The 27,894-nt window shown below is 45.9% G+C and overlaps 1 protein-coding gene across 1 annotated transcript; it reads right to left on the minus strand.

The window, feature by feature from the left end:
- Positions 1-545: 545 nt before the first annotated feature.
- On the minus strand, positions 546-27,894 carry Il20rb (interleukin 20 receptor subunit beta). Its single transcript, XM_005072012.4, has 7 exons — positions 27,135-27,894; positions 17,641-17,767; positions 15,654-15,844; positions 10,662-10,786; positions 8,671-8,821; positions 4,820-4,962; positions 546-2,028 (listed from the first exon to the last, which is right to left on the minus strand). The coding sequence occupies exons 1-7, from the start codon at positions 27,172-27,174 to the stop codon at positions 1,915-1,917; spliced, it is 891 nt and encodes a 296-aa protein (XP_005072069.1). The 5' UTR covers positions 27,175-27,894; the 3' UTR covers positions 546-1,914.

Consider the following 27,894-nt stretch of genomic DNA (forward strand, 5'->3'; position numbering starts at 1 on the left):
GACGCTGTATTAATTATGAAGCTGTTGGCCTTACTTGTTTCTTACTGGCTAGCTCTGACTTAATTATTTATCCCATAATTGTTATTCTAAGTATTTCTCTTACTGGAGAATAGTTCCAAACTTCTTACCCCTATTGCAGCTACATCTTGACTCCTTGTGTTTCTCCTACCCATCGTCCTCCTGAACTCCTAGTCCCACCTATCTTGGTTCTCTATTGGCCAACAGTGCTTTATTGACATATGCACACGACTTCCCCATCACAGTTCCTCACCGAGTCTCTTCCTATTCTACATAGTCTTAAGTTGACAGTTAAAACTGTGACACAGGTAGAGGGGAGGAGAGGGGGTTCCAGGACAGAGTGGTCAGCTTTGAGAAGGCAGCTACTCCCCCATCAGAAGCAAGTTGGGTTTATGATGCTTGGGTGGAGTCCAATAAACACATGTTGGGGACATGAAAGACAACAGACTAACTGAGAGAGGTATATATGTAGCTAAAGAGGCCAGCAAAAATGGACAGAATCCCAAGAGAATCTGTGACAGAGGAGGGCCAGGTTATTTCTTTATTCTAAGCCTAGACAGGTGGCAGAGGAACAAGGCCCCTGGAGTGAAGAGGTGAGAAAAAGAAGGAGCAAAAGTGAAGACCGATGTTAGGATGCATTTTTTCATTTTGCAGACAGTACATATGCTTCCAGATCAGTTGAAATATAAAATTAACACACTTCACAAAACCGTCATGGCAGAAGTGTACCGAGCATTACAAAGGCAGAGAGCCCCAGTCCACATCCCTGCAAAGACCTGCCCTCTTCCTCCTGGAGTCCCCAAGGTGGAGATAGGGCTGTTGGCCTCTGTGCTGAAGACGGGAAGCACCTGGTAGAAACAGCTGGCCTGTCTCCACCCCTGCTGGCTGGAGAAGCCCAGGAGGTTGGGGCAGAGACGAGCCAGCTCTAGGTTCCAGAGCTGGGAGGGGTAGAGATCCTCACTCTGCAGGGCCTCTCCCCTCAAGAAGGTTGCTCCCCCATCATCCTCAACACAGCTCTTTTCCTAGGTAGGAAGGAGTGGTACCACCTTGGTCAGGGAGTCCTGAAGAGCATCCGAGTGAACTGTCCTCAGGAAGAGGGCTCGTGGGATTTCCTGTGGACAAGGCCCTAGGATCTGATGGCACTTCATGTACCCAGAGCGGCATCCACGCATGTCCCTCCACATCACCCTCAGCAGAGCCTGCTGACTGTCACTTCAGCCAGGAAATGAAATGGCCTCCACTTCTTCCTTCCCTCAAGGATTCCTCTGGGAAAGTGGGAAGTCCAAACCAACAGCGGTTTGTGTTTGGTTTTCATACAGGAGTTGTGTTACTCTTTGATTTTTGATCGTTTATTTGAGACAGGGTTTCACTCTGCAGTCCAGGCTGCCTCGAACGTGTGATTTTCTCACCCCTTCCTCCCAAGTACGGAGATTACAGGGATGCGTCCAGATCCGTGTATTCTGTTGTCATTCTTAACACATATGTATACCCCACAGTTCACAAGATCTGAATTCCCTGTAGTGCATGGCGCCACTGGTCTCCCTGCTGCCCTGCAAGTGCTAGCGTGTACACAAACAGGGACAAGGACAGAGACATTTGAATACTGTGGTTAATCCCCACTACAGGTGACAGAGCTGGGGGTCCAGAGGGACGAAGCCATTTTCCCCAGTGTCATTCAGTGAGCACGTGGTAACTGCTGCTCTGTGGTCTCCTGTCCTCATCACTTGCTGTCTGCTGGCTGTACCACTTTGCCTCTGATGGCTGTCACTGGACATGCACACAGCAGGCTCTTTTTGCTTCTCTTGTTTTTTGTCCCCAGAGGAAAACAGCAACACGAGCTTCCCATCCTGGGGTCTGAGTCCTGCAGAGCAGGTTGCTAATCCATCAGGCCCTTCCTCAGGTCTGTGAGATCCAGACCCCGAAGAGATGCTCTGAGGATAACACAGCCACAGCACAGGCATCCGCCTCCTCCCTGCAGGTGATCAGCTTCTGGGACGAACCAGTGATTTTCTAAAAATTCATTGTCACAAAAAGCATTCATTAGTACTGTAGCAACAGAGAATATCACAGAAATCCCAACTATTTCACTGGTGTGTGTGTGTGTGTGTGTGTGTGTGTGTGTGTGTGTGTGTTCTCTCATGTGTGAAGGTGGGTACATGTGCTCATATGTGGAGACCCTAGGTTGGCACTGGGAGTTTTCCTTGGTCCCTCTCTCGGCATTTCTGTAGGTTCTGGGGATCCGAACTCCGATCCTCACATTGGATGCTTGTGTGTCAAGCACTTTAACCACTGAGCCATCTCCCCAGCCCTAGTTAACTTTCATGCAGCAAAACCCTTCAGGACAACCCAAGGCCCTAGATCAGGGCTCCCAGCATCTGTCTAGCAATTCCCACAAAAGCTGCATCAGTGCTTTTCTGTGAGAACTGGTCCCACAAAAACTCATATATAACTCTGGGGGTGGGATGACCACCCTTCTATACCCGAGAGCTCTGAGAAGGACCTGCTATGTGAGACTTTAGGACTGTACCTAACCTGGTGCCCAGTCCAGACAGGATCTCAAGTGCAGGCTTGTTCCTAGTCCTGTATCACACTCCTACAGTGTCTCCCAGAGACCCCAGGCATGACCAGAGCTGATTTTAAACATACAGAGGGCAACTTTGCAGACAGTCCATTACTAAGTAGCCTGCTATGGGTTTGAATCTGAAGCATCTCCTGTTGGTACTGCCGGGTTCTGGGCAAGTGATTAGAGCGATGGAATAATCCCTCGATGTGTTCACAATTTGACTTTATTGGAGGTCATGAAAAAGAGGTAGGGCCTCATTAGAAGTAGGTTACTAAGAACTCCCTGGAAAGATATCTCTTGTTCCCTGACCTGCCCCCTCTCTCTGTAGTGGTTTGCATGACAATGGCTCCCATAGGCTCATATGTCTGAATGCCTGCTCCCCAGTTGATGGACTGTCTGGGAAGAATCAGCAAGTGTGAGCCGGGCGTTGGTGGCGCACACCTTTGATCCCAGCACTTGGGAGGCAGAGGCAGGTGGATCTCTGTGAGTCTGGTCTTCAGAGTGAGTTCCAGGATAGCCAGAACTATTACACAGAGAAACCCCATCTCAAGAAAAAGAAAGGAAAAAAAAACCAGTACTTAAAAATACATGAAAAGCTGCTGGGTATGATGATGCATGCCTTTAATTCCAGCACTCGGGAGGCAGAGGCAAGTGGTCTCTATGAGTTCAAAGCCAGCCTGGTCTACATAGTTAGTTCCAGGACAGTCAGGGCTATGTAGAGAGACCCTGTCTCAAAAAAAAAAAGTATGGAAAGTTTTCATAAAGGAAGAAACAGATGTAGTTACGTTCATAGTTAGGTTCTTTGTGCCCTTCTCTCTGTCAATTAGTAGAACTACTATACAGAAGCCAGAGCGAACCCAGCGAACTGAGTTAACATAGCAACATCCTTACCACAGCCCTGGCACTCAGCTCTGTGTTACTGTCGGCTAACCCTGTTGTGTCCACTTGGAAGTATCAGAGATAGGAGAGCTGGCATTATAGGGCAGAAGGATGGCAGGGCATCCTGAAGACGGGTTAAAGGGAGAGGCAAGAACAAACCACAGAGATGTTACAAGAGTGCCGTCACTGTAACTGCAGACTGTTAGGGAACTCCAGCAGTATGTTGACTACAGACAGATCTGGTTCTGATGGCTCTAGAGCAACTGACAGCTAACTCCCCACCAGAAGAGAACTGTGACACCTTGAGGGTGACAGGGGTGGAGGGGGTTGCTCTGGTTCCTGTTGGTTCTTTCTCTCTTTGATTGTGTTGTGGTTGAGATCCAGGGGGACTCTGAAGAGCCACAGCTGGAACATGTGTGAGATGCTGGGACCTGCCCTGATCTTCCCTGTCCAGGGCACCTGCAGAGAGGCTCAGAGCCATGGGCCATTGTTTTCAAGAGTAAGAGAAGCATCCTGGGCTTGGGGGGTGGGGATCACTGAGAAGACAGCATCTTGAGCAGTCACTATGAAGGTTGCCCTTGCCCATTCCACACCTAACCAAGGCAAAGCATATTCCACGCCACATGATCTTAAACGTGCAGGCATGAGACTCTTGGCATACAGACTGAGTATGTTGAGTCAGAACCTGCTCTTGGCTGTAGCTGCTGTTACGAGTGGGGGAGCTGAGGGAGCTCGGAAGGCGCTTTGGAAGACAAGACTGCAAAGCGTATGGCTAAGCACCCTAGGCTGAGCAACATAGTCACCCTCTTGGTAATGCCAGGTGCTATGGGAAAGCAGAATGGCCGGTCAGAGCCTCAGGGAGGTTACTATACCCTGGAAAAGGGAGGACGCACCCAGACCTTCTGATTAGGGGTTGCTGTGACCTGAGCAAATCCCCCAAAAACCACAGGCTGGAAACAAATCCCCAGTGTAAAAGCGGTGGGGCAGGAAGTGTGGGACGTGAGGAGGATGCAAAGGCCTCGGCTTCGTGAATGTGGGCTATAAGGGCCGTGGGCCGCATGGTGATAACTTGTTCAATGACTTCGGTGACAGCTTCAGCCATGTTACAAGAACATACGGCCCTACAATCTTCATTCCACCACCCCCAGCCCCCAGAGGCCAATGAACTTCTATTCTCTATAAACTACCTAGTGTGTGGTGTTCTATTACAGCAGCACAGCCTAGCACAAGTGAAGTCCCATTAGCAATTTTTCCTCTCTCTGCCTATCTTCATAAACCATGAAAAATGTGCCTATGCCCAGCTAAGGCCCATGATGCCTCTGGGCGGTGTCACACTGAAAGTTAAAAGAATGCTCTTACCAAGGTGTCTGGGAGGACCACAGTGGGGCAGCAAGAGTACTGGAGCAGCTGGCCCATCTTCCAGACGGAGAGCAGTACAACCATGAGAACCAGCAAGAAGGCAACAAATGCGAACAGAGCCAGTGCCAGCGGGAGAGGCTCTCCTGTGAACAAAGCAGAGGAGACGGCTTGGGAACAGCAGGGAGGGGAACCACCAGTCCCACACCACACCTCTGAGGGTTCCTTAGAGCGTTCTCAGGCCAAGACGGCAGGTGCCAGCATTTGGTGTGTCCTCCAAATGGCTGCAGTTACCACCATTCTCCTAGAATCTCAATTAAAGTACAGTTTTCCAGAAAGTCGCACAGAGGATTACCATCTCTATCTTGGGAAGGGGAGGGAGGAATGTAAGGCATTGCCCATGGCAGCATGTACCTGGCACCACTGCCAGAAGAAGGCAGGCTGCCAGGCCCCAGGCAGGATGAGGGGGAGGTGTTGGAGCAGAACAGCCCAGAACAGGGCTGGGCGGAAACCAAAACCAAAGTGTTTCACAATTTGCTCTTGGCATTGGCTCCTATGATGGATGAAAATATTAAGTCCCCAAACAGTCACATTAAAATGACAGATCAAGCCTCTGTTACACGTTTGGTCTGCTTCCCTTTCCCAGCATCCTGCTAAGTTCTAGGTCCCTGCCCCTCACAGTGAGTATCCCTTCATAGAAGATGGCATTATTTATGCTCGAGATGGTTTAATGGCCTACCCCAGGATGAACAGCTAGGGCTACCTCCAAAGTCCATGATGAGTTTGCTAACAAATTAACAAGAAGCACCAGGTCTGAGTATCTGGAGATGCAGAGGAGGGGATGAGCTAGTTTTTCCCCTCTCTGTGTTATCTAACCACATGCAACCGTTTATCACTTCCTGCCTGGACCATTCACACACAATGTCAGGGGTGACTTGGCCCATGTGTCTGTGGCATGTGGGGTGGGGCATGTGCATTGTTTCACTTTTGGGAAATATTTTGGCAGTAGATATTAAGAAATGAACAATGTTAATGCCCTTCCAATGGACTCCTGTGATGTCCGTTTCGGAAAATAGTTCCAAGAAGGAAATAGATGTGTGCATCAGTCAGTTCACAGGAATGTCCAGACCAGAGCCACAGGCTGTCACCAGTCTTCTGCCCAGTGGTCCACTGTCACTCATGACTCTCCTCACAGCACGCTCCACACACGCTGGGCAGCGACTCATAAGCGCATTATCCTGCTGTCTGTCTCTGCAGCTGGAGGCAGGGACTCCCTTCTCTGCCCCAGTGTACAGGCCAGGACATGGCATGTAGTCAGTGCTCTGCAAACCCTTATTTAATAGAAGGAAGAACCACATCTTCCAGAGCAAATAGGAGTGATTTAAATGCTAAACAAAAGGGACTGACCTAAGATATTACGGAACATTGGCATGGTAGGTTAGCAAAACAGCTGTTAAAAGGAGAAAAGGGATAGACATATCACAGTTTGACCAATAACGGAGAAAGTTAGGAAAGTACATAGTATTGCCATCAGTGAGGACATACTTGTATATGTTGGCTTACTGTGTGTCTTTAAAAGGTAATGGCAAGCTAGGGACAGTGACACACGCCTTAAATCTAAGCATAGGTGGGTCTCTGAGTTCAAGGCCAGCCTGCTCTACAGAGTAAGTTTCAGGACAGCCAGGAATACATAGTAAGACCCTGTTTCAAAGGGGAAACAAAGTAAGGCAGACCCACACTGACACTGTGAGCTGATCCAGGTAGAGAGTGGGAGCACTTGGGGCCCTGTGTTGAGGAAGCACTGGATTCTACAGACGACAGTGGAAGAGGAAATGAAGGATTTGCCAGCACAGACATATCTGTGACTTTCCTTGGTGTTGTGATCAAATTCCTGACAAGAAGCACCCAGAGGAAAAGTTCATTTTCTCTCGTGCTCCAAGAACGTATTCTGTCCCGGATCAGGAAACTGTATGCTTACATCCCCATGGCTCAGGAAACAGGACAGGAAGTAGGGTTGAGATTTAAACCTCAAGGTCTACCTCCCCGAGATGCACTTTCTCCAGCTAGACCCACCTCCCAAAGGCTCTCCATACCCCCAAATAGTGCCACTAGCCAGGGACCAACTGTTCAAACACATGAGCCCATGGGGGACATTCTACATCCAAACTGTCACAGCAATTCTCTTGAGAAGCATGGAGAAGGACAGCATATTTAACTCATATAGATCTGTATTATTTGGACTTTTCATAAGCTTGGCATATAATTTTTAAGTACCAAGAAATATTACTCAGAAAGAATGAGTGGAAAATGTTATGAGTGTATTTGTGACGGAAAAAAATGAATAAGCCAGGTATATATAACATATGTGTCACATAGAGTTACTGTGTATCTTCTCATGAATAACAACTGAGGGTCACAATTCTATGGAGGGCGATTTTACAACAGTGTCAAAGCTAAATGTGTGTCTTTTGACCAAGCTACTTTACTTCCAGGGATTTATCTTTCAAGTGTGAATTGTGTGTGTGTGTGTGAGAGAGAGAGAGAGAGAGAGAGAGAGAGAGAACACGCGCACACGTGGCAAAAGTGATCTATGTACAAGGAAATGAATGCATTAATTGCAATAGCAAAGTATTTGGGGGTAGGGAATCCAAGCCCATCAATACAGATCAGTTAAATTAGCCAGCACACACATACTCACAAGTGGAATAGCATTTGGTAATAAAGAAGTGATGATGGAATTTCTCTATCGTTTGGAAACATCTACAAGATACATAAAAACAAGATTCAGAACAGTGTATATGGTATCACTTTTGCCCAAAAGATGATATTTATGTACATACTCACATATACATGTCCTCATTTACATGTATATGAGTTTAAAAGTCTCCAGAAGAATGTATAAGAAACTTGCATTGAAGGGAAAAGATGCAGGAACCGTGTGAATGGAGAAGAGACAGAAAAAGATAACTTACATGCACGTTATGTATTCTGGACCACATGAATAGACTCTTTATTCAAAATAGTAATTTTTTTACATCCAAGAAGTTATGCTGAAAAGTAACTAGTGGTATTTGCATGGTGGGATCATAGGATGTAAGGTTTTGCTTCTTTTCAAAGAGTTTTACATTACTGTAGGTTTCTTCAGATCACAAAAAAACTAAAAGGTCTAGGGAGATGTCCCAGTCAGTCAAGTGGCTGTAATGCAAGCATGAGGACCTGGGTTCGGGCCCACAGCACCCACATGAAAGCCAGGAGTGGTGATGTACACCTGTAATCCTGGAGCTTGGGAGTCACAGAGCTTGCTGGTCAGTACGCTCCATTCAGGGAGAGAGGCTGCCTCATAAAATAATGTGCATAGGAGTCCAGGAAGATGACTAATATCAGTGTCTGTCCTTGACACCCACACTTGCATAAGTACATATATACACCTATACGCATGTACACACACCAATTTTTAATTGTTTTAATTCAATGAAAAATTTTAGTCAAAAAAGAGATTCTATAGACTGTAAGATCCCTTCCAGACAGAGGAAGCTGTGATATTGTTACATAGTGCGCTGCCTCCTTCCTAGACCTAACTCTTTTACAGTCATCTCTGCCCCACAGGAAATAGCCTCTGGCAAGCTAGCCTGTACCATGTGCCCAGGATGGAGAGGCTTTGGGAGAAAGTGCTCCAGACAACTGCTCAAGAAATCCCACCCAGCCCCCAGGGTGGGCCCTTACTGCTGGGAAGAACTAGAGTTTACCTCAGAACCCACCAAACCTGGAAGCAAATATGTAAAGCCAGGGAAAGAACTGGAACCATTGGTAGGGCTGTCAAGCGCTGGGACCCAGGGGCAGGCAGTTATCCTTACCTTGCATCTCCACACACTGAGTCTGGCTGAAGGTGCTGTGCCTCCCAATGGCCTTCACCCACGCCTGCGCCTTCACACAGTACATGGCCCCTGGTTCCATGGTTTCTATGTGCACTGGCGTGTCCCTACTCTTCACCACCTTAACATGTTCCTTTAAGAAATCAAAATACAGTTACTGACTAAGGGCAGCAAAGCTAAATACAGTGGAGAGAGATGGGCAGGAGAAAGGGCAGACAGTTCTTTCCCAGAACACAGAGAACAACCCTTCTCACTCGTACATGGATGCATTCATTTCCTCATCATCCACTCGTATTTAGTAAGCCTGTACTATGGACATGGGCACCCCAGCATGGGAGCTTGCGTGTGGAAGAGAAATATTACGTAAATACATCCCATGTAATGATTAGGGCTGTGAAGAGAAAGCAGGGCAAGGCAGAGAGAGTGGCGAGGGGGAACGAGGCTAACCAGGGGTTTAGAAGCAGCCTCTCCAGCAGGGTAACATTTGAGGGGAGCCCATCCACCTGTCTCCCCATCCTTCAACGCCAACTCTAGGCCCCAGGCCTGCAGAGGAACCTGTGGACGCTTGTATGACCCAGCCCAGATGACTCAGGGCACACACTCAGCAGTGAGCCTCCCAGTTACAAGGGTGGAGAAGAGACTCCCGCCCCCAAAGAATGTGAAGTTGATACATGCTCCTTCCTGCCAAGCTACAGCCTTTCTCCCACCCGGTTCCATCTGCCTGGCTGGCAATGCCCTGTCCTACCAGTGTGTCCTGACCCAGCAGGGTCAACACTGGCCAACAGCCTGTCCCACCTGGCCACACCATGTTCCAAGGATCACTACCCCACTCAACTGAGGGTTCACAGGAACATGTGCACAGCCCCCAGACATTGCTCTGTGACTCTGAGCACCCCACTCTGAGAAGGGTACCCACAGAGCTCAGCTGGCTGCCTGAAACCCACACAGCTTAAACTCATGAGCACAAGCAATGGTATTCATCCCTGGAGGATTTGCTCTTGGGAAACTGGATACCTCAGGCTGGATAGGAGGGTAAAGGGAGAAGACTGTGTGAGAAGGGCCTGTCTGAGATGCCTTCAAGGAGGCACGGTCATGAGTTTGTATAGGACCAGCAAGGCTTCCACAGGCCAGGGTCCCCAAGCAGTTAAGACTATACCTCTGCCTGGTCCTGTGCTGGTTCTGCTCATGGATTTAGCGAGAGTCTCTGTTGCCCATATTGATACTTCTGAGAAAACTAGCTTTCCCTGTGTCTACTGGAGTGGGTCACTAGACCTTGTCATTATATCAGTTTAAACAGGACTACACAGGAAGTGGTGTCCCCTGTGTCTGCTAGAGCTTCACCCTGCTGCTGCTGCTGCTACTGTGGTTTAGCTGACCATCCTTCCACGAGGGCCTGCCTCCCACTCACCCGGACTACAGCAACCTCCCTATGGGGAAGGGCAGCTCCCTTCCAGGCTTCTGCACGACCCACCCGATCATAATTAGATAGGCTTCTTCATAAGCCAGTTCCTGGCTCGCTGCCCCACATCTCCACTCTGCCAAGACACACACCCTCGAGAAGTTCGCGCCCACCTTCTGCGCTTTTGAAATCATCCGGAACACCCTGAGCTGGAACATCCTGGCCTGCTGCCCCTAAGTGTCTGAGACTAGCTGGTGAAGGAGAAAAAACAAATGCATCAAAAAGGCATTAGGGGGTCCAGTGAGGTGGGGCATCAGAGAGAGACAAGCAGCTCCCCAGACTTCAGTAGACCTGGCCTAAAAAGGGCTCGGGTGTCCTGCCAAGGCCTAGGATGAACAAAGGTTAAAGGTTATGTCTTTGAGGCAGAGTTCTCTCATCTCTCCCTTTCACACTTCACCCAGATCGGGCCATTTATGCCATGAGCACTACAAAGCCAAACTTGAGTCCCTCATCCCCAGAAAGCTGTGTTCCTCTAAGGCCTGACTCTAAGGCCAGGGTCAGTGGGAAGCCTCACCGTGGCGCCAGGCTCCCTCCTCCAGTAGACCACAAGGAACTCAAACTGTGGCCCTGGGTCTTCCAGCTTAACAACCAGATGCAAGCCATGTTCAGTGACCTCCATCCTGGGTGCCATGAGGACAGCTGTTGATGAGAAAGAAGAATCAAAGCCAGATCCGGACAGAACTGATTGTCTTGGGGTAAAATGATGAAGTCATCAGCGGACACATGGCAGCCCTGCGGGCAAGGGAGAGGTCTACTGACGGGTAGTAGTGATGGAATCATGTACATGAGCACTCTCCTACACTCCATGGAGGCTCATGAAGTTCTTTTTAAATTCTATTTTTATTAAAACATGTCTTTGGGGCTGGAGAGACGGCTCAGCGGTTAAGAGCACTGACTGCTCTTGCAGAGGGCCCTGGTTCAGTTTCCAGCACCCACACGGCAGCTCACAACTGTCTGCAACTCCAGTTCCAGGGCATCGGATACCAATGCACATTAAATAAAAGTAAATTTAAAAAAAAACATGTTTTCAAAAATTGTGTGTGCACATGCACATATGCACACACTTTCCTATAAAACATAGAGGCCGTTTTTCTCTTTCCACCAGGTAGGTCCTGGGAATCAAACTCAGGTCATCATGCTTGGCAGCAAGTGCCTTTGCTCGCTGAGCCATCTTGGTGGCCCTCATAAAATGCTTTTTGAATGATGACTGAGGGAAAACAAATGGTAGAGACTTACTACAATTCATTTTTTATTCCAAAGTCATCTGTCCCTTCTCCAGGAGCATAGGCTCAAGGGAAAGGATGAAGGACTCAGGTAAACACCACCCTCCCGTTCAAAGTTCATGCTGTCTCCTCTCCCCACCGCTATCCCACTGCTCTTCACCTTTGCATCCAGTGATCAGACACTGTTCATTAATGCTTGCTGAACACCTGCCTGACTCTGGACTCCTCTGGGCACAGCTGGCCTGGTCTTCGTCCCTTGGGAATGGACCTACCTGGCAGGGTCAACCACAGCATTCCTAGTGCCCACACAGAGCATTAGTAAATACTGATATAGCGTGCCTTGCAGACATCAGCAAATCAGCATCTCGGGTGACTTGGCCCCTCAGTTCTTGGCCCTAGCATTCTTCATGTCACATAAAAACTGTCAGCAAGTCAGAAGCTTCTTACAAACTTACGCAAATCAGTTCTAGAAATTACAAACACCATCCATCCTCACTTTGCAGGTTCCCAAACAGAGAGACCGGCAGGCCCTGGGGACACTTACCTACCAAGAGGCCAAGAACAGAAGGCCCCACACAGGTTGCCTCCCCTCCCTCGATATCAATCTAGAAATTGCAGGACCAGGGGGCCAGTGTGCCGATTCGTTTGGGAAGTAGGATGGGATGCCTCATGGGCTAAATCCCTCTAGCCTGGGGCCAAGGGACGTGGAGAAGGGCAGTTCCTAGGTGGGACATTCAGAGAGCAAAGTATTTTTCCCTTACCATTCTCACTGGAGAAAATACCCCTGGGTTTGGTGAGCTGTACCTGGAAGGGACAAGAGGACTTGGGAAGTCAGGCCACCTGCGCAAATGTAGCTCGTCCAGACACAGCACCACTGCCTCTGTGACACCTGCAGACCAAGAAGGTCCACCTCCCCCATTTTTAAGTCACATATTATTGGAATCTGAGCCTCTGGTTGTCATTTTTTTTGATAGACAAAATGACCTGAAATTTCAATTTAGAGAATTTTCTTTTCTCTTTCTTTTTCCTTCATTCAGCACTAGGGCAGAAATCTCTGTCCTACACTCTATACTTCTCTCACTTGATCCAGCCAGAAACTTCAGAAGGTAAATCTTACTCTTGTGGCACAGAGATGTTAAGGGAGTTGCCCAGAGTCACAGAGCTAACAGCCAGAATTAAAGCCCATGTCAGTTTCCGTTTCCAGCCTCCCCTGTGTGAGGTGTCCATCTGCTGCTGTGGAGAATCACAACTCTGGCTGCACATGACAACAACACATCATTTAAATCAGACACCCCTGGAAGGACCCCAGACAGGTGGCCTTGAAGCTCCATATGATTATAATATAAAATCAAGGTTAAGAATGTCCACATTCAATAAGCTTAAGAACAGGAGCGCTCCATGGAAGAACATTAAGACACAATTTTTCAAGGGTCAGAGTGGGCCTCTCAAACGGAAAAGGGAAGTGGGGGGCTCTTAATAAATTCAGTGCTAGTCAGGGGATGGTGGTATACACCTCTAACCCCAGCACATGAGAGGCAGAGGCAGGCCAATCTTTGTGAGTTCAAGGCCAGCCTGGTTTACAGAGTGAGTTCCGGGATAGGCAGGGCTGCACAGAGAAACCCTGTCTTGAAAAACCAAGGTGTGTGTGTAGGGGGAGTGTCCAGAGCCACTCCAGCTAGGCCACTGACTCCACTATCCACGATGCCCACAGGATTCTTGAGAGAGGTTCTACCTTCTTCAACACCTGCAAACTCCTATCCCTCAGATTCCCCTGCAGCGAGGCCTTTTCCTGTTGATGCTGGCCTCTTGAGAAGCACAAATTTGACTGCCCAGCCCCTCCCAAATAACTGTTGGCACTCCCTGATCTCCATCTGACCTGGCCTTCCTTCCAGCAAGAGTTGCCAGACCCCAGTGAAGTTCTTGGCTGGAGCCCCAGGCTCCCAGGTGCCAAAGGAAGTAGAGCTGGGAGCTACCTGAACTCTGCGGGCACAGGGAGAGCTGCAGTGTTCACCAGTGTCCCTTAGCCTCCAGGTGCCTGCCCCGGGTCCTGCCACGTCAGCCATGTCTTCCCAGCGCCTGGGAAAGATGCCTAGCGGAGAAGTTCACATTTTGCAACTAAAGCCTCCCTGGAATCCCGTTCCAACAGTCCTGGGCTTCTCCTCTGCTCCCTGGCTCTCAGCTCCAGCATCCCCAGGGCAACAATACTAATATTAACAAAAGTTGAGTGCCGTGGTAAGACTGGACTGCGTTGAGCATCGACACGTTTCACTTCATGTGGTCCCCTCGACTATCCCATGAGGCAAAATGGTGCATGCACACAGCTCTCAAGTTCCAAGTTGGATTTGAAGCAGCCCTCATAATTCCTAAGGGTCAGTTTGGGAGCCCTCACCATCTAAATCCTCGTGACCTTACTCAGCAGCCTCTGTCCTCAGTAACTTGACGGACCCCGTTACTGGATACTGGGACCTAATGTTCCTGAGCCCTCACTTCAAGCAGATCTTCTGTCACATGAAGAAAATGGGCCACCGAGGGCCCTGCCCCTCCCAGCACCAAACTCCTGGCATCCCTCCCATCCCACCTTAGACAAGGAGCTGCCCCTTCCCACCTCCTCTCTGTCCTCTATGTGTGGCAGTTACAAACCACCATCGCTTTCTCAAGCACCATCCAGGGACCCCCACCCAAGCTTATCAGGAGCTTCCTGCTCCTTCCACCTACCCAGTCACCTCCTCACAGTTGTCCTCTGTCTACATTTTAGACCTTGAGGTTTCTGGGACCCTGTCCTGGATTCTCTTCATTCTCCCTACCTTGTCCCTGGACATTCACATCTATTTCCAGGCCGATAGCTAGTAACTTTGTGTTGTGTGTTTGCTTTCACCCCCAAGGGTCCCAAGGCCTGATGTCCAGCTGCTTGTCAGACACCCACAGCATGCCATGTTGCAGGAACCTGAGCTCTAAAAACTCATAGACAGAGTGTTTCCTGTTCTTCAAGATCTGTTTCTCCTCTTGGGTCCTCTGCCTTCGACAGTGTTCTCACCCACCCAGGTGGTCTTCCTACTCCATCCCCAATAACTGGTCCCCAAGCTCTGTCCATTTTAAATGCAGTCATGTCTCCTGAATTCATCCACTCCCCTGTCTTCATTAGGGTTTCTATGGCTGCAATGAAAGACCATAACCAGAAAGCAAGCTGGGGAGGAAAGAGTTTACTCAGCTTATACTATCACTGTTCATCACTAAAGGAAGTCAGGACAGAAACTCCAGCAGGACTGGAACCAGGAGGCAGGAGCTGATGCAGAGGCAATGGCGGGGTGCTGCTTATTGGCCTGCTTCCCATGGCTTGCTCAGCCTGCTTTCTTGTAGAACCCAGGGCCAACAGCCCAGGGTGGGTGCCACCCACAATAGGTGGGTCCTCCCCAATCAATCACCAATAAGAAAATGCCTTACAGCTGAATCTTATGGATGCACTTTCTCAATTGAGGTTCCCTCCTTTCAGAGAACTCCAGCTTGTGTCAAGCTGACATAAGACTAGCCAGCACACACACACCCCATCTACTCTGCTCTTCTACAGACAAGAACCACTTAGCTGAGGGTAACAATTCCCTTGTCATTGTTCCTCTGCCCTGCAGGCTTACCCTACTCTAGGTCACTTTTCTCCCGGTGGCCATAGTGTTTGCTCTGTAAGAAAGACATGGCCCAGACTCTTTCTTCTCTCGTTGCTCCCATCGACTGACTTAATCAAGCTTCACTATAGGGCCAGTTGCTTCTCTATACCACTGCCCATCCAGTCCTCACCTCATTCCAAACACACACACACTTTTACACTCTAGCCATGGCATTTGTCCACTTACCTGGATTCCTCTCTTCCCTTTCAATCATTTTCCAATTATAATTGCAACAGAAAAGTTACTTGCCAGCAACCATAGAGAGGAAAGGTCTCTAGTAGCTGTTAAATATACAGATGTTTTTAAACAACCAAGCTGCTCTCAGCTGTATGGGGGGAATGAGGTGAGGACTGGATGGGCAGTGGTATAGAGGCTCCAGATGGGAGAGATGTATGGAGGCATGATCAGAATAAGAAGCCTAGTGCCAACGCTACAGCTTCAATACCTGTAGACCCTAACAAGGACTGACTTCCAGAGTGGGGGAGGAGAAAGACAGCACATGAGTTCGGCAATTTTACAAGCATGTCAGTAAGGGTGGGTTGTGTTTACAAGTACGACAGTTAACTTGATGCTGAACATCTAAGTAAAGGTAGTTCCTGCAAGGGTGAGAGGGGAGTGTCTTACTTGAGTTTCGATTAAAGGGGCGCTCCAGGGTGCTCCAGGCTGAAGTCTGTGAGCCCAGCAAGGCCCTGACCCTGAAGTTATATGGTACTGTGGCAGTGATGTCATCAGTGACATCACATTCCAGACTGTTGGTAGGTGAGCACCGGCTGCTGGGGATCCAGATGTGGCTCATGTACAGGCTCTCGTACTCCCTGGCCAAGGAGAAGAAGACACAGAATTATATCATATCCTTTGAGGCAGACTCAAAGATGAATGTAACTGCCTTGGTTCTGCCTTTGTGGGTCAGCAGAATAAGTCTCCTCTCCCTGACTCCAGATCCTCTACTTGCTTCCCACCCTAGCCATCACTCTCATTTATTCCTCAGGAACCTTTGCATAAGCCTAAACCTGTCCACACTCACCACCCTCACCTCAGGCACCATCATGCTTTGTTTGCTGTGGTTTTCCAATCTCCTCACTCTGCTGTGGAGGTCCCATCCTTCAAAAACTCCACACAGCAGATCATGATGTTTATGTACCTAATGGCTTCCTGTGAGACTCTGGCCTTCTCCCATCCTGCCCCTGAGGATGCTGCTTTTACTCTACTGACCTGTGACTCTCTCCTTTAAAATGCTGGTCTCTTTTAGCCTTGGGCCTCCGACTAGACAGTCACGGTCTCAAATGTTCTGCCTCTGCTATCCCACAGGTAGGGTATAAATATCATGTCCTCCAGAGGCTACCACCTAGGACAAAGGAGCTGCAAACTCAACTCCAATGCATCAGCCTTCACAGCTTCCTACTAGGACTCAAAACCCTGCATCTGGCTCAGAGCTCTGCTGCCCAATCACTGCTTGTGATGATGGAAAGGTTTTACATTCTGTTGTTCAGAGGACGTAGTCACTGGCCATCTGTGGCTACAGAGCACGTGGAAAATGAAGAATGAACTCAAAACATGTTTCAATTGAATTTAAACTTAAATAGCTGCTTTTAATTGGTGGCTGCAAAACTGAGGAACATACACCCAGTGCATTCAGTATCTCTTCTTCTAGTCCAGTGGCTCTCAGTGCATTCAGTATCTCTTCTTCTAGTCCAGTGGCTCTCAGTGTATTCAGTATCTCTTACTCTAGTCCAGTGTCTCTCAGTGTATTCAGTATCTCTTCCTCTAGTCCAGTGGCTCTCAGTGTATTCAGTATCTCTTCTTCTAGTCCAGTGGCTCTCAGTGTATTCAGTATCTCTTACTCTAGTCCAGTGGCTCTCAGTGTATTCAGTATCTCTTCCTCTAGTCTAGTGGCTCTCAGTGTATTCAGTATCTCTTCTTCTAGTCCAGTGGCTCTCAGTGTATTCAGTATCTCTTACTCTAGTCCAGTGGTTCTCAACCTTCCTAATGCTGCAACCCTTTAACACGCTCCCTTATGTTGTAGTTGACCCCAACCAGAAAGCTATTTTGTTGCTACTTCATAACTGTACATTTGCTACTATTATGACTTACAAGCCAAGGGGTCATGACCCATGCTGTTCTAGAAGCTAGCTTCCCTGTTTTAAGTAGAAGTACTAGAGTCTAGAACAATGTCCACACATGTAGGGCTCTGTCTGTGCTCGTTGCTAATGAAATATGTTGAGCACCAACTCCACCAGCCACTTCTCAGTGACTGCAAGTGCCTAGACAGCTGGAGTAAATTAAAACCAGGCTCAGCCCTGGGTGAGTTGACCTTGTGTGGGCTTCCAGATATATGCTCATAGTCAAGAAAACTGTGGCCTTCTGTACCCCAAAGGAGTGGCTCTCCAGATTTGTCCATTCCAAATCAGGCCCAAGCTCACCAGGCTTACTGTTGAAAACAGGTGCAGCAAACTGTATTTGGTCCTCCCATACACATTCACACCAAGGGGTGGGCTGGGAAGAACATCTATTCTTGGTTCTCAAAGCTTCCTGGAGCACAGAAAGAAGGGCTATCTATCCCTTTCTGGTATGTTGTCTAAAGGAGAAAAATTATTAAACAAGGCAAACTCACCCCTGGTACTCCACAGAATAGAGCACTGGCTCTCTGGGCTGGGCCACTGGGTTCCACATCAAGAGATGTTTCATGTTGATTGACAGTACAGTTAAGTTCTGTGGGGCAGGCAGAACAGCCACTCCACCTGGGATGAAATTAAGAAAGAAGTTGACCTCTGAGTGACAGTGAGAGCTGGCATAGCTTCATATTTATCACACTTGTGCAAGTGCTAAATTTTACTCTCCTTAGTTTAGTGATGCCTTATGACAGCAGGGCATATTTGTATTAATAACAGCTCAGTTTTAGCAAACCTCGCTCATATTCTAAATAGGTCATTGCTAGATTGTTACACAATTAGCCCATTTAATTTTCTTCTTTTCTTTCCTCTCGTTTTTTGTTGTTGTTGTTTGTTTTTCAAGACAGGGTTTCTTTGTGTAGTCCTGGCTATCATGGAATTCCTTCTGTAGACCAGGCTAGCTTTGAACTTAGAGATCCACTTGTCTGTATCCCAAGTGTTAGAATTAAAGATGTACACCGTATGACCCTACTGAGTATAAGGACCATTATTTTTTCCATTATATAAATAAACAAAGCAGAGGCATGTTATTAATTTGTTCATGGATGTTTTTCATTTTATAATTTTATTTTAGTGTGTATGCATGATGTGTATGTATATGAATATGGATGTACATATGCCATGGTGTATATACTGATGTCAGAGGACAACTTAAGGGTCCTATTCTTCCACCAGTGGGAATCAGGTTCAAACCTGGGCCATCAGGTTTTCTTGAAAACATCTTTATTTGGTAAGCCATCTCACTGGCCCTATTTATTTTAATGAACATATAAAAAAGTACCCATTCTATTTATGGGTATGTATGTGGTACATGTATGCAATGTATGCAATATGTTACTTCAAGTAAAAGCAAGCCTATCTATCTCAAACATTTATATTTCTTTTTAACACAACGCCTTCAAATATCCTATGTTCTGGGCCTTTTGAAATATTTTTCCTCTGTAGTTAGTCTTCTGTGCAATAGGACACCAGCATGCACTCTGCTATCTAACTATAACTTAGCAGCTGTAAACCTATCTTTGCCCTGTCCTCTGTCTGTACCCACTGTCCTCCCTCTGTACCTACTGTTCTTTCCAGCCTCGAGTTGCCATTGTCATTTCTTTCTAAACATACATGGGGCCAACCCTTTGATGTTCCACCTATGAGTGAGACTATGTGATATTTGTCTTTCTGTGCCTTGTTTATTTCATTTAACATAATATCTTCCAGATCACCCATGTCTGCCTTTTATGGCTGAAAAACATCCCATTGTGTATAGTTACTTTTATCTATTTATCAGTTGATGGACATTTAGGTTATTTCCACGTCTTGGCTTCTATAAACAGTGCAGCAGATGTCTCAACATAGTTATTTAATTTTCCTTTGGATGTATTATATAACCAGTAGTGAGATAGCCAAGTCATATGATAGCTGCACTTTGGACTTTCTGTGGAAGCTCCACACTGCTTTCCATAAGGATTATAATAGCTTACATTCTCAGTAATAGTGTGTACCAGCATTTGGCTTGTTATTTTTAACTTTTTAATGAAAATCACGTTTACTGTTGTCCTGGGGATGAAGTCCCAGGGGCTTACACTTTTAAAGTAAGTGTTCTCCTATTGAACTACATTCCAAGTCTGGAATAAGGTGATAATCTTATTTGGTTTATTTCAGTGGGATGATTAATGATGCTGAACATTGCTTCCCATTCTTGCTGGTCATTGGTATCATGTACTTTTGAGAAATGTCTAATTTTACTGTCCATTTTCAATCAGTTTATTAACTGACTTACTATTGAGTTCCTTACAGAGTCTAGATGATAGCCTTGATGCCAGACTGACCTGGATTCAGGCTTTGACTCAGCCCTGGACTATGTTATCTTATGCAACCTCAATAACCTGAGCCTCCCACTTCATTATGGCAAATCCACTCAGGGGCTAGGCAGTTTCTCATCACGTCTCTCTCCAGCTCCTGCCATCCTTGGGCACCAGAACACATTAATTTGTGACCAACAAAGCCAAATGGAATGGGGCATCAGCAGCCAGGTGGAAAGCTGACTCAGGTCTACTAGAACATAGAACAACTCAGAGACTCCCCCGGGGAAAACTGCAGGCCCAAGAACCCAACGTGGGGCACAGGAAACTGCTCACATGGATAAAGGCCATGTGTCCAGAGTACGCACACAGTGGTACTACAGTTTGCAAGAACAAAACTGGCCAGCAAAGCCTCACCTGCACTGATAAGGGCTTGAGGAGGCCCAAAGCTCAGCCTTGCATGCAACCCTTGGGTACACTCTGCAGTCATTCTTTTTTCACATGCTCTCCTTTAGTGCCAAGCACCTGCTCCTCTGTTCTTACCGTCACACACAGTGATGGTATCAATGTCAAGGCAGACAGAACGACAGCTGGGGCCTTTACCTAGGACCTTTCTGTTTCTGCCTCCAGATTGGCACCTGCTGTTTGTTATCAGGCATCAAGTCTTGTGCACATGACAGAGAAGGGCACCTCCTGAAACATGGTGTCTGGCTGAATGCTTTGCCTTGCCTCCTATCTAACACAGGACCCTGGTGATGAACCTTCATCTCATCCTTAATCTCTGCCTGAAAGAAAAGACCTGGGACACCCATAGCGGGGGTTTCTTGGCTTTCCAGCCCTAACTTCCTTATTTTTGTTTTCTTTTTTCAGTTTGTAATTTTGCTATTAGCTTATGCTCATTGTATAAAACACTCAAATGTCTGCTGGGTGGTGGTAGCACACACCTTTAATCCCAGCATTCAGAGGTAGAGGCAGGCAGGTTTCTGTGAGTTTGTCAGCCTAGTCTACAGAGTGAGTTCCAGGACAGCAGGGCTACACAGAGAAACCCTGTTTTGAAAACCCAAAAAGCAACAACAACAAATAACAAAAACCAAAAACCTCTCAAGTGTGCACAGCATATTCTTGATCATACCCACCCCACCCCATTCTGTTTCCCTTCCTGCTTCTAGTGGTCCACTTGTCCTTCACAAAAGCCAACCTTCTACCTTCATGTCTTATTACTAAAATGAATAAACAAACAAACCTAGACTCTGCATATGAGGAAAAATAACATGTGTCTGAGTCTCAATTACCCTGCTCAATGTAATGTTTCATGTTTCATCCATTTTTCTTCAAATGATGTCATTTTATTCTCACTACAAAGCCAAGGCTGGCCTGGAGCTCATTATGTAGCTTGGCCTGGTCTCAAACTCATGGCAACGCCCTCTCCCACCCCCAGGCCATGGAACAGTCAGGCATGGTCACTCACATCCACAATCTCAGCAGTCCAGTGCTGAGGTAGGAAGATTAAGCTAGAAATAAGTGTGGGCTGTGTAATGAGTTCCAGGCTGCTACAGAGCTAGACCTGTTTCATTATTTAAAAAAAGAAAAGAAAGGGTATGAACTAGAATAACTAAAACTCAGACGGATCCACTCAAATACACTCGTTTGATTTGACAAAGATACAAAGAAATTCAGTGGAGAAAAGGATAGACTTTAAATCAAACAATAGTGGAACAGTTTGGCTTGCACAGGAGAAATAAACCTCAACCTAAACCTCTCATGTTATATAACAATGAACTTAAGATTGGATCTTAACCATTATCTCACAAAGGATGACTGTCTAGGATACATGAAGAACACTTAAAAATCTAATATCAGGAAATCAAACTACTAAAAGATAAAACAAAAGGCATGAAGAGATATTTCACTAATAGAAATACAGAGAGAACAATAAGCACATGAAAAGATGTTTAAATTGGAGTTGGTATGATAGCTCAGTGGTTAAGGGCACTGACTGATCTTCCAGAGGACCCAGGTTTAATTCCCAGCACCCACATGACAGCTCACGACCATTGCAACTCCAATTCCAGGGCCTCCAATACCTTCTTCTAGCTTCCAAGGGCACTAGGAACACATGCCACCCAAACACTCATACATGTAAGTACAATTTGTTTATAAAGATGTGTAATTCATTTGCTAAGGAGGAAATGCAAATGAGACACCACTACTGTGTGGTTAATGCTACAAAACTGAAGTCTGGCAAAGGGACAGAGAAGATGGATCCCTCATACACTGCCAGCAGACTTGTAAGCTGGCATATTGATTCTGGAAAATTGTTTGGCAGCTTCTTTCAAAATTAAATATGCAATTACTATCTGACTTAGGAGTTGTGATTTTAGGGATTTGTCCGAGAGAAATGGAAACTTCTGCCATGTATGGTCCAAATGACTATCCAAAATTGAACTCGTATTGGCCCGAGGGTCTCTCAATAGGTGAATGCTTAATTAAGCAAAGGGTAACAAGCTGGTAATGAAAGGGGGCCAGGAGCAAGGAGCCCGGGTGGCCTCTAGTGGCTTGGGATGGCAAGGAAACAGATTGACCCCATGGCCTCCAGAAGGGACTGCTAACATGCTGCAATCCTATAACTTAGCAGACAACTTAGTTCCATTGGAAATGTTTTCAGACTTTCAGCGATGCCCAATAGCAGAAGGAGCTTCTGTATTCCCTCTCCCATCGTTCTTTGCATCCACAGACATAGTGTGACTGTAAAATAAGAGAGTCACTGCAGTGTCACTGACTCCAGTCTCATTCAATTTCACGTTTCCACCTTTCATGCTTTATATTCTTTCTTCCAGGAACCAGTCCAGGACTCTCCTTGTAGTTGTCATACCAAGTTAGTCTCTTCCAATTTGTTCTCAATCCATCTTTGGCTTTTATGACCTTGGTATTTCTGAAGAGCACTGGTTGGCTGTTTTATAACTTTGTTCTCAGTTTGGGTCTATCTGTTTTTATGATTGGAGTGAAGTTATACATTTTTTAAGGGTAGCTTGTTTTACTGGATGTCTTTGTCATTACAGTACCATCTTACACTTGGGAAACTTCCCTCAGACACATGCCTGCGAGTGACAGGATGGTACACTAATTTCAGTTCCTTCTCAAAGGTTGATGAAGCATACACACACACACACACACACACACACACACACACACACACAATCCTAGTTTCCCAGAAATCAGTCTTAGGTTTGTCTCTTTTATCATTTTAACTGGAGACAGGTCTCAGCTATGTTACAGTACTGAGAGAGGTGTTCAGGTCAGCATTGGTCATTGGCTAATTCCAGACAAGCTGCAAAATCTCTTGGCCTTGGACCTGATAGTAAGACTCATGGTTCCCCACATTCCAAATTGTGGTGATATATTATTTGTGATTTAATAAAGCTTGCTTGAGGGTTCAGGATGCAAATTCACCCACAAGCTATAGAGGCCAGGCAATGGTGATACACATCATTAATCCCAGCAACCATACTAGCTAGCCATACAAGCTAGGCCCTGGTGGTACACACCCTTAATCCCAGGACTCATAAGACAGAGGCAGATGGATCTCTCTGAGTTAAAGGCCACTTGGTCTACACAAGAGTGAATCAGTCTAAAAGAGAATTAGAGTTCATGCTTTTAATTTCAGTCCTAGAGAAGTATATAAAAGACAGGAGCCCAGTGTCTTAGGCTACATTCTGAGATTTATTCTCCAGCGTGATTCTGGGGAGAGGCAGCAAACAGAATCAGCCCTTTCAGTTTGAGGTAGAGGTAAGAGCTAGTGGCTCGGCTGCTTTGCTTTTCTGATCTTCAGCTTGAAGCTTGAACCCCAATATCAAGTTACACCAAATTATATCCTTCAATTCAACTACTTTGCCCTATGAAGTACAACCATGGTGAGTGGAGTCTGGTTTGAGGCTGAATACTCCAGTTGAGTGAGGGTGTCGTTGTGTACCTACTGCAGTGAAGGTACGCATCCCCAAGGCCAAATATGCTCCTCTTGGCCCTCTTCCATGAGGTACACCAGTGGGGCATCAACATCCTCAGGCAAAGTCTACCATGCATTCTTGCTAAGGGCACTCATTTCTATCTGTGTACTCTTTCTACGTGCTTCAGAAGAGGGTAAGTCCTAGCAACCGGTTGCAAAATATACGTTTAGCCTTGTAGTCACAGAAGGACATGGTGTCAATATATGTAATTACCAGTGATGCTAATCTTGACCTGCAAAGCTACCAATTTACCTGTTAGTTAATAAGCATACTGGGAGAGGTATGTGAGAGTATGTAAATCCTTTTCACCCTTTCACACATTAACTTTGACAGGTGTTGGTAGGTAGTTCTTTTAGCCATCACTGCACTTATGATCTGAATCTCTTGTAATTGAATTGGGGTTCTGTAAGAGCCATTCCTACACCACTGTTCGTTGTTTTCAGAGATCTACTTATTTGAATAGACTCAAAGCTGATTCATTTTATGATTAAAATCCAATGCTACTATTTTTTACTTAGTTGTTCCCTTTGTCCTATTAAAATTCTTTCAGGTTGATTCTTGTATCCATTTGACTCATTGTCACCCACCTACCTTTCTTTTTCCATTCTATTTTTGTCACCTGACTTTGTTTTATAGTGTTTTGTTATCGTTTTTGTGTTTTTATTTATTTATTTTTGAGACAGGGTTTCCCTGAGTAGCCCTGGCTGTCCTAGAACTCACTCTGTAGATCAGGCTGGCCTTGCACTCAGAGATCTACCTGCCTCTGCCTCCCAAAAGCTGGGACTAAAAACGTGCACCACCACCACCCAGCTTGTATTATATTTTGTTTGTTTTTGAGAAAGGACCTAGGTAACCTTGGTTGGCATCAAAATCAGAGATCCACCTGTGTCTGCTTCTGAGTGCTAAGATTAAATGCATGGATCACCACACTCAACCTTGTCGATGGGCTTTTAAAAAGTAACTTTAGATCTACAAATTCCAAAGATAATGTAAGCTCCAACCAACGCTAACATCTTATGTAACCATGATACAGTTATCAAAGCTGTAGGACCAATGTAGGTCAATTACCATAACAAAATCCTAAACTTGATTTGGATTCTGCCAATTCTTCCACTAACAGCTTTTTCCATCCTGGGATCCAACCCAAAACACTATGCTAGATTTAGGCCCTCATCCTATTTTAAGCACTTCATTGCTTACCACAAGATGCTCCTGTCTCATCTTGCATTTTCCTGCCCGGTACTGTAAGCATTCACTTCTCCAAAGAGCCTCACCCAGGGAGTTTCAAAAATTCCAGTGCCTAGGCAGCACCCCAGACAAATGTGGAATCTCTGGCTGTGCAGCTTTGGCAGTTACATGTATAAAAGCTCCCCCAGTGACTCCAATGTTCATTTGAGACTGGGACACTGATTTAGACTTTACTTCTGATGGATAAAGAATAGTATGAAATGTGTTAAATCCCTAATGTTGTTGGTGTCGGTGTGTTCTCTGGTAAGCTTTATGTTTACTGTAAACAGAAGCCAGTTCTGTTCATCTCTAATCAGCACCCAGCCCAGACAGACGGGAAATGTCTGAAGATCAGATATTGCTACTCTAGAGTATACATATACTCAGAAATGTGAGCTATGTCTAGTGGCACAGGCTTGCAATTCCAACTCCTGAAGCAGGAGAATTCTAAGTTCTAGGCCTGCCTGAGTTACAGAGCAAGCTCAAGACAGCTTAGAAAATTTAGGGAGACTCCATATGAAACAAGAGAAAACAAAAAACAACAACAAAAACAAAAACCAGGGCTAAGACAAGGGCTCTGAGAATACAGCTCAATAATTGAGCAACTGCTCCAGCATAAGGTCCTAGGTTCAATCTCAGGGGAGAAAGGAAAGAAAGGAAGAGAGTGAGTTTTTTTTTGGGGGGGGGCAGTTGTGGCTGTCATTGTTATTAGTAAGAATGTTTCCCGAATCACTCCCTAGTATTTGGAAGGGACAAAGCAAGACACCTTTACTCCTCTGCCTAGTGATCTAGTAATAGAAGGTCATTCTGCACTTGCAAATGCTCAAAATTACATGAAGGCAACCTTAGCTAAAACAACTATTTTCTCACACCACCATTTGCATTACCAAAAGATCAGGATAATTAATATTTGAGACAGGGATGTAGACATCTTTAAAAGCTTATTTGTCTTGTTTTAACCCCTCAAGACTTCAAGGTGGCTGTTATACACATCTCACAGATGGGGAAAATGAAGTTATATGACCAGCCACTAAACTAGTCTCACACACACACACACACACACACACACACACACACACACATATACACACACACACACACAGAGACAGAGAGACAGAGACAGAGACAGACAGACAGACAGACAGACAGACAGAGACACGAGAGAGAAAGAAACTTGGGGTGGGAGTACAACACATTTGCCACAGGAAGTTTGTGGAGGTCAGAGGACAACCTGAAGAAGTTGGTTCTTTCCTTCTACCATCTGGGTTTTGAGGACTGAACTCAATTATCAGACTTAGCAACAAATAACTTTACCTACCAAACCATCTCACCAGCCCCTGTTAGAGAATTTTAACAGTAAAGGCTAAGGCAAGAAAGCAAGGATAGAATGCATCAACTGTGAAGACAACAAGTAGTCTGCAATCTATACTTATTTTCTAAAAGTAGGGAGATATAGGTTCAAATAAATATGAGTGAGGCCTGAATATGCAGATGAGAAGCGAGCAGAATTTGGACACCGCTTGCTTTTTTTTTTTTTCCCAACTTTTGGAACTGTGAAGGTTTGGAAGCCAGGATTACCAGGTAAGCTCAAGATTTCCAATTTGCCTTAGTACTGATTTGTTGTTTAAGTGCTCGAAGCTCCCACTGACACCACAAAGTAACCAATATCTTGGAGTGTTAACACTAGATGTTTCTTAAATGCAGTTTGACTTTAAGAAGCATTTGTTGGTAAGGAACTGCAGTTTGGGAACAATAAAGGAGGCAATTACAAGGAGCCAGCAGTGGCACAGAAAATTACATAATCTTACTAGCAGAGAAAATGCCCCAAACTAAATCTTCTCTTAGATGGTATGAAGTACCTTTTTCTGTGATGATCAAGAGAAATCTAAGTTTTATAAATCTTATGTTCAATATGAAGCTTATAAATTATGTCTTTTGTGTTTGTCAGAATTTTTAATCATTTTAAGCGCCACATGGAAAATGACTGCTATAACTATACTTTAACCCTTCAAACACCAAATGAAATAAATAGCAACACGTATAGACTTCTGTAAACTATATTGATGACATCTTTCTAGATTGGTCTGTGGATACTGGGAGAAAATTATCCAAATAGAATGCAGGCATTTGAGATGTGGAAGATGGTGATAAAAGGTTTAAAAAAAAAAAACCTTTAGTCCCAGCACTGGGGAGGCAGAGGAAGGTGGATCTGTGAGTTCAAAGACAGCCTGATCTACAGAGTTCCAGAATAGCTAGGACTATTACACAGAGAAACCCTGTCTCAAACAAACAAAACACCGAAAACAACCAAACCAAAACATTTTAATTCAACCCCAAACCCAGGAAAGTACTGTAACCTTCTTAACCTATATTCAGGGCCCAGACTTAGAATGCATGTAATTTCATCCTTACCTGTGAGAAAGCATGAGATCAGGCTGCAGAAAATCCACATGATAGGGCTTGTGCAGAATCCTTGTGGAACCACTGCGGGCCTGTGTTTGGTATGAGGGTCTCTGGCAAGCTCAATCTGCCCTGAAACACTGTTTCATTCCAGAAAGAATCTTTCTGTCCACCCTAGCCATGTTGCTTAGGGAAGCAGAAGTTGGTGCTGAGGTCAGAGCTCCAATGAAGCTTGAATTGTTCTGGAAAGAGGAGTTGGCCCAAATGCTCAGAATGGGCGTACTCTGCAGCACCCTTTCTGCCCAAACCCAGATATTGCATCAAGGGGAGCGGCCTGTGAGAGTTCCAGAGAAAAGATAACTAGGGAACTTGAGACATCTGCCCAAGGGAGACACCTGGGCATACAGGTTCAGTTGTGGAGGGCCCTGGCTCTTCCCAGAAGTCAGTGAACATCCAGGATATTTTCCCTACTCATCAAGTAGCATCCTCTGCCAAGTGCCTCTGTCCATTCATCCAAGCTGAGTGCTAATTAGCTGTTTGCTAATACATACTTCTGGAAAAGTGGAGAAGTTAAATGATGTTATCACTACTGTATTCTGCAGAGCTGGGGGCTGAACAACTGTATTCTGCAGAGCTGGGGGCTGAACGACTGTATTCCACAAAGCTGGGGACTGAACCCAGGGCTTTGTGCACTCTGCCACTATGCTACTACATCCCAGCCCTGTCATCTCATTCTTTTTTGTTGTTGTTGTCTGAGACAGGTTTCTCTTTG

The sequence above is a fragment of the Mesocricetus auratus genome, unplaced genomic scaffold (assembly GCF_017639785.1).
Source record: "Mesocricetus auratus isolate SY011 unplaced genomic scaffold, BCM_Maur_2.0 Super-Scaffold_100691, whole genome shotgun sequence".
Taxonomy (NCBI): domain Eukaryota; kingdom Metazoa; phylum Chordata; class Mammalia; order Rodentia; family Cricetidae; genus Mesocricetus; species Mesocricetus auratus.